The 7212-nt window shown below is 48.3% G+C and overlaps 1 protein-coding gene across 2 annotated transcripts; it reads right to left on the minus strand.

The window, feature by feature from the left end:
* Nucleotides 1-228: 228 nt before the first annotated feature.
* On the minus strand, nt 229-6884 carry LOC108938840 (uncharacterized). Of its 2 annotated transcripts, none has more exons than XM_029246962.1 (4): nt 6423-6884; nt 3248-3319; nt 1930-2270; nt 229-1161 (listed from the first exon to the last, which is right to left on the minus strand). In XM_029246962.1, the coding sequence occupies exons 1-4, from the start codon at nt 6562-6564 to the stop codon at nt 553-555; spliced, it is 1164 nt and encodes a 387-aa protein (XP_029102795.1). In that variant the 5' UTR covers nt 6565-6884; the 3' UTR covers nt 229-552. The 2 variants fall into 2 exon arrangements, with proteins under 2 accessions (XP_029102795.1, XP_029102794.1); XM_029246961.1 differs by having other exon boundaries at nt 229-1194.
* Nucleotides 6885-7212: the final 328 nt, after the last annotated feature.

Here is a 7212-nt window from a genome sequence, read left to right on the forward strand (position 1 = left end):
TGTGATCACAGTCAGTATTTTCATACTTTGCGGGCATTTACACAAGCGGGGATACAGCTGCGGCACAGCACAAAATATTCTCTGGAGTATGCAATTAAAGAATGTAATAGAAAATTATTTTTTACTGAAGAACATTTTATTTACACATCATTCTATAAACCAAAAGACAAAGTGAGAAAAGCAAAACGATACTTTTCTTTAACAGGAACTACTAAACGTTGACCTTACCATTAAACATAAACATTATTCGTACGTCACACAGGTGGTGTTTCACAAAGAGAGTGCTATATTAGCACATATTCACAGAGCGTTTGGAGCGCCAGCCATCGATCGGGTGACTTCTGTAGCCACGGCGACCTGCAGCCACTTGGAGCAGCAGAGACAGTCACCCTTGAGGTGGTCTCTTAAACTAAAATTCAAATTACTACTCACATTAAAATTACTCTGTGAAGTAACTGGTTCTCTGGTTCACTCAGAAATCACTGTGAGCTTCACCTGTGCAGGTACATTGGCTCGTTGTCCCAGTGGCCTTAGCGATGCTCTGCTCACGTATCACTGCTTGTCGGCAACCCTTTGCAGCAGAGCGATGATGGTGTCCTGTTTGGAGGAGACCAGCTCCAGCGCTGCGGCCATACGGCCCAAGGCATCGGCCATCCGGATCTCCCTCTTCTCCCTCCTCTTCTCGCGGGCCTCCGCCCTCTGCAGCCGCTCCTCCTCTAGTTGCGCCCGCTCCTCCTGGGAGGACAGGAAGCTACGCAGCAGAGTGGTGCGCTTTGCTGCCGGGCCATTCTGCTGCGCCGAGAAAGAGGCGGCCGAGCCAGAGGGGCCGATTCGCAGCCTGGGTCCCACGCGCAGCCGGCTTGGTCCTGCTGCACGCCGGGGATGGTGAGCGTCAGCGTTTCCCAGAGGGCTGGAGACGGTGTTGGGGGTAGCCGGCACCGACGGGATCACGGACTGCACCAGCGTGGGGATCGGGGTGGACGTAGCCATGAGGCTGCTAGCGAACACGCAGGGCTTGGCAGCCGCCGCCACCGTATGACTGGATGATGGCAGCTCTACAGATGATGTGGCCTTGGTGGTGGTTGTCATGCCGACCAGCGTTGCTGAAGCTGCAGTAGCGGCCTGAGCACCAATGGTCTTCCCCAACATAGTGTCCAGCATCTGTTCAGGGGGAGAGGGGCAGCGAGTCGAGGACTGAAGTGAAATGAAGGCAGGTGGAGAACAAAACACGACTTCCATGAAAACACTCAGTATTGATCTTTTTGACTAATCTAATAATATAAAGCAACTAAGGCTATAAACACAGTAAGCACAACACTCACTGCATTTCAAAACTGTGTGGTTTAATCCTAAAAAAAGCACAGTTATTAAAAGTATTTATGAACAAAATAATTAAAATGGACCTTAACAGAGTCTGGCACCTGATATTGATGCTATCGAGTCGGTTCTGACAAGTCTTAATTTTGGCACTAGTTACCCAGTCATGTCTCCTACACTGTACTTATTTACCACTTCACACTTAGAGTCTGAATATGGTTGTGTTTCCTCGCATTAAACCACAACTGACACTTTATTACTATTATTATTATTATTGTTATTTATCTGATATATTACTCCAAGCACACGTACAATGTTAAACTAACAATGATTTACCCATTTACACAAGAGGGTATTCTTACTGTATCAGCTCAGGGTATGTACCTTTGTCAAGGGTACTATAGCAAAAGTGAGATTCAAACATAGGACCTTCCAAAGGCAAGCTAAAAGTACTACCTGCTGCACCTATATTATGTATACACTGTTTTTGTACTAGGGTGCACTGTAATGCTCCTCTCCTTGGTGCACACGAGGAGGTCAGGAGAGCATTTTTGTCAAGCTCAAGCACAAGTGCATCCTGGTGCTCACGCACAGTGACCCACTCATCTGTACCTCGTAGTATTCCCACGAGGTCTTGGCCTGGCCTGTCTCACGGCACCGGTCCTTCACCCGCTTGTAGGTGACAACAAGGTTGTTCCACTTGCGGCGGATCCTCTCCATGGGCAGCGCATGGCCCTGCTCCGCCAGCTCCTGCTGGACGCTGTGGAAGAGGCGGGTGCGTTCGCGTGAGCCATACATGTCCCAGCGTCGACCCACCGCCTCGATCAGGCGCACGATGGCCTGGTGGGTGAACTCAGGAGGAGAGGCTGCCGAGGCCGGGGTCCGCGGGGCAAAGTGCGAACCCGCCTCACCATCGTCTCCCGACATACCCTGCACTGGCGCTGGCACGGCAGCTACAAGCATGAAAGAATTTCGTCATTACACAGAGCTCTGTGTCATCATCAGCCACAAAGTTTCTGCAACGGCTGGCAGTGCTAAATAAAGATGATTATGTGCCTTTTTTCAACACCACAAAATTCTCATACTTGTGCCCTGCTGTTTATAATATTAAAGTTAGGCGTTTTTAAAACATACAAAGCTGTCAGCATTACTTTTACTTCTTACTTCTCTTAGAACCAGCTCATTAGGAACGAAAGCGCCCGTTAATTAACATAAACCGGTTCAAACCGGGTGCCACGGAGGTGCAGAGGGCAGCACTGGTGGCCCACGGCTAATCGGCTGTGGGTTTGGACATGTTCGAATTCAGCTCAGTCCGTGTGGCGCTTCCCCCTATGTTCATGTAGGCCTCCTCCACGAGCTCCATTTTCTTCCCATGGTCCAAATATGCAAACTGATGAGTAATCAACATTTCCCATAGTGCATAAACGTGTCAGTCACCGAGTGCGTAGTAAATGTAATAATCATCATCATCATCACCACCACCATTAGCACTGTCATTGTCATCATTGCCATCATCGTACTTCATTGATGCTCGTGTGGAAATCCACTCAGGCTGCCACTGTGATGGTGCCCAACGCATGTCTCTTGACTGTGGGAGGAAACCGGAGCACTTGGAGGACACTTGTGTCGCACTGTCCTGCAATGGACCACTGTGCTGTCCAGGCTGCCTCCTGCTTCTCACCCTTATCCTTCCAGGAATGTCTCTGGACCACTACACCCCTGCACTGGAAAAGCAGTTGCTGATGATGAGTGAACTAACAGCAGTTAAAAACCTGACAAAAATTGATAGAGTGGAAAAAACAAGAGCCAGGAAGTGAGCCCTGAGGTACACCTCCATTCTCTCGTCACACAGTCCATCATTGCAGCTCTGTGCGTAGCCTGTACCAACCCTTTACTGCACATCTCTGACGAAGCCATTGCTACAGCTTACCTGGAGCAATCTTGACTGTTGTTTTGACAGCCACGGAGCTAGCAGGGAGCACTCTGTCAATGCTCACAGGGTCTGAGGAGGAACAACACAGTTAGTTACTTGCACACTACAAAAGTACACTTGTATTACAAACACACACACACACACATACACTGGCTGAAGCTGCTTGTCCCAAGCGGAGTTGCGTTGAGCTGGAGCCTAACCCCGCAAAATAGGGCGTAGGGCTGGAGGGGGAGGGGACACACCCAGGACGGGACGCCAGTCCATCATAAGGCACCCCCAGTGGGACTCAAATCCTAAACCCACCAGAGAGCAGGACCCGGTCAAACCTGCTGTGCGCCCCCTAGCTTGTATTATAAGTGGAGTGATACTCTGACAGAGCTGAGGCCTCCGAAACACTGAAATTACACTTCAAGGCATCCTGTGTGAAGAAAATAAAATACGGAAAGAGGTGGTGCGCTGGTTAGAACGGTCACCGTGTGATAGAAGGCCCCGTTCCTGCTACAGTTCCCTTTATTACATTTATTCATTTAGCTGATGCTTTTCCCCAAAACAACTTACAACATTAAACTATTTACCCATTCATAAAGCTGGGTAATTTTATGGTAAGTACCTTGCTCAAGGGTACTATAGCAGCAGAGCAAACCTGCAACCTTTGGGTTCAAAGGCAGAGATCGATCCATTATGCTTCCAGCTGCCCTGAAGTATCGATCTGGAACTCACACCCATTTTCAGAACCGCTTGTCCCATACAGGGTCACGGGGAACCGGAGCCTACCCAGTAACACAGGGCGTAAGGCCGGAGGGGGAGGGGACACACCCAGGACGGGACGCCAGTCCATCGCAGGGCACCCCAAGCAGGACTTGAACCCCAGACCCACTGGAGAGCAGGACTGTGGTCCAACCCACTGCACCACCATGCCCGATCTGGAACTGATACAGTAAAAATTATCCAGATGTATAAATGGGTAAATCAATACTCAGCAACACTTCAATATTTTATTGCTTCAGGCTACATTAAAATGGAAACGTATTTCAAATGATAAAAACATGTCTTCACAAAACCCTACTCAGTCCTAACTGAAAAAAAATAATACGCCATGTATGACAACTTCAGTATCCATGAGTCACCTTCAAAACAGTTGGCAAGCTCTGACTTTTCACCAGAGAGAAACTCTCTTAGCTCTTTACATAGCGCATACACGTGACTTAACGCAGCGCCCCCCCCCGCGGGAAAGCCAGCGTACCTCTGAGTGGAGCAGCGAGCCCTCGTAATCAGCACCTATTTGTTCGCAGAGTAAACCGAACAGTCTGTGTCTCAAGGGCTGTGATTTTACATAATTCACGGTTTTAGATAAATCCCTCAGCACGTGATACAAATCATCAATGCGTTTGGCCTCAAGAACGAGCCTCATGGTCAAGCGTGCAGCGCGTGGGTGGCACAGCGAATAGCGCTGCCGTCTCAAAGCACCTGGGTGGCGCGAAAGGACGAGGGTTTGACCCTCACTCATCCAGTGTGGAGTTTGCATGTTCTCCCATGTCTGTGTGGGTTTTCGCTGGGTGCTCTGGTTTCCTCCCACAGTCCAAAGACGTGCTGTTCAGGTTCACCCATAGCGTGTGAGTGATCGAGAGAGTGTGTTCCACTGATGTATGGATGAGTGACGCAGTGTATCTAGCAGTGTAAGTCTTCGGGTGCTCTGGTTTCCTCCCACACTCCAAAGACGTGCTGTTCAGGTTCACCCATAGCGTGTGAGTGATCGAGAGAGTGTGTTCCACTGATGTATGGATGAGTGACGCAGTGTATCTAGCAGTGTAAGTCTTCGGGTGCTCTGGTTTCCTCCCACACTCCAAAGACGTGCTGTTCAGGTTCACCCATAGCGTGTGAGTGATCGAGAGAGTGTGTTCCACTGATGTATAGATGAGTGACGCAGTGTATCTAGCAGTGTAAGTCACCACGGTGAATAAGGTGTGTGGCTGATAACACTACACAGAGTTAATTGGAAGTAAATTTGGAGAAAAGTGTCTGCTAAATAAATAAATTTAAATGTGTGGCAACAGCGTTGGGGGCCTTTTTTTTTTTGATCAGAGTCACAACACCACCGCACTTACCGTAAGGTCATAGCGGCAGCACCGTCAGTACCGTACACCCCAACACACCGAGACCGGTCTACCGAATTGACTGTCATCAATTGATGATCTGTCATATTAATAATACGTCCTGCCACGTGGTTCTGCCTTCAGGGCTCCACAAAAGAGAAGTTCCTCGATCGAGGAACCGGAACGGAATGATTTCGACCATAAGCTGTGCTTGATTTGCAGCAACATCAGTGCTTTGATCCACCTGCAGCGCTTTAAAATATTTCCTCGCTTGCACTTGTTCCAAAAGCTGCCAAGCAAAATCATTGGCCCTGTCACCTATGCATCTGCTCACGCTGTATTGTCCAACAAAAGCACATAATCTACTTTTCCTGCGCTTCCTCTCCCAATAACTCCCTGACAGTGCCCTTTAGTAGCTGCTAAAATGATGCTTCGCCGATCGCGTGCGGCTCCACCACGCGCCACGTGCGCAGAAGTGCAAAAACGTAAAGAGCGCAAAGCATTTTGGGATAAAAACACCATATCGCGCTGCATTTCATGCTGCACAAATATTTATAATCCATTGCACATCTGTTTTAGATATTTATATGTTCTGCTTTCTCGCCATATATGCATATATAGATTTTATATAAATTTTTACATTTTACTACTTATTTTTTTTTAAACTGTTATGTCGGACAGTTGTATAAACTTAAGCATTTCACCGCACGTCGTCGTACTGTCACTGTCACTGTGTATGTGACAAATAAATAAAATCTGAATTTGAATTTGAAACCCTTTATAAGGAACCACTCTTCTAAATCACGAAACTATGTAGATTTGCTTATTAACATGTTTAGGTTAAAAAAATAAAATTCTTCTTGTAATTTTTTTTTTTTCTCTCAAGTTTTTCGCGGACCCTCCTCCCTAGCTCCCTCTCGCAGCCCCCGGACCCCAGTTTGAAAACTCCTGCCGAGAAGCAAAGAAAATGCAATTAATAACAAACAAATAAGCCAGAAAAAAAAATTGTTTGCATAGTCGAAAATTCGAATTTGGACCTTTCCGTTCGAAACGAAAGGCCAGAAAACGGCGCCACTCACAGATGAGAAGGGGGCAGCTGCTCAAAGGGTGGTCCCGGTGCTTTGGGGACGAGTCACAATCGGACAGTAAAGTCGAGTCCTTGGCGCACAGGGGGGCTTCGCTGCCATCGAGGGACAGCTCGTGGTTGAGCTGCTCGTTCATGGTTCCAGGGAGACCAGCTGTCCCACAGAGAGCTCGGTCCCTACCGACTTACACACTGGCAGCTGGCCGCAGCGCAACATTTGCAGCAGGCGGCTGTGTGCGCAGCTGCTTGAGCCGCAAACACCAATTGCTGCGTGCATGATCCATCAGAGCTGCGGAGCAACTTTTACAGAAATGCATTCGCGTTACTTTGCATAACACTTTAAATTTAGAATTACCAATTAATTTTCAGAAAGAGGAATTCTGTATTCGCAGCGTTTTCACGATCTTTACACTCGACTTCTGCATAAAAAAAAAACGCGAGCGGTGTCGGTTGCCCGAGATGGATAATGGCTGCGTTCTGCGGGCGACGCGTCTGCGCAACTCCGCTGCGCAGAGCAGGCCGGTGATTGGCTGCAGCTATAGCGCTGCTGTCGTAGCACGCGAGGGGCTGCACAGAGGCAGACGCACTGCGCAGACGCTGAAGAAGCTCGCGCTTGCGTCCTGCACAGGGGGAGGGGGGTTCTTTGCCGTGGGATGAACAGGAAACCTCTGCACATATATATGTATATAGTGTGTGTGTGTGTATAAAGATATAGGGCTATAAGGCTTAGGTATTACAAATTTCCGATTCATATGGAATAAATACAGTGATATCCTTGATTTCTA

Source organism: Scleropages formosus, chromosome 20, assembly GCF_900964775.1.
Source record: "Scleropages formosus chromosome 20, fSclFor1.1, whole genome shotgun sequence".
NCBI classification, from domain to species: Eukaryota; Metazoa; Chordata; class Actinopteri; order Osteoglossiformes; family Osteoglossidae; genus Scleropages; species Scleropages formosus.

What these genes read in the sequence shown, in the direction of transcription:
- LOC108938840 (XM_029246961.1), bottom strand. Translation starts at nt 6,564, where the DNA reads ATGAACGAGCAGCTCAACCACGAGCTGTCCCTCGATGGCAGCGAAGCC. An exon ending in CAGCTGCCCCCTTCTCATCT is followed by an intron (nt 3,320 to 6,422) that starts GTGAGTGGCGCC and finishes GTTCCTCCTCAG; the next exon opens with ACCCTGTGAGCATTGACAGA. An exon ending in AACAGTCAAGATTGCTCCAG is followed by an intron (nt 2,271 to 3,247) that starts GTAAGCTGTAGC and finishes TCATGCTTGTAG; the next exon opens with CTGCCGTGCCAGCGCCAGTG.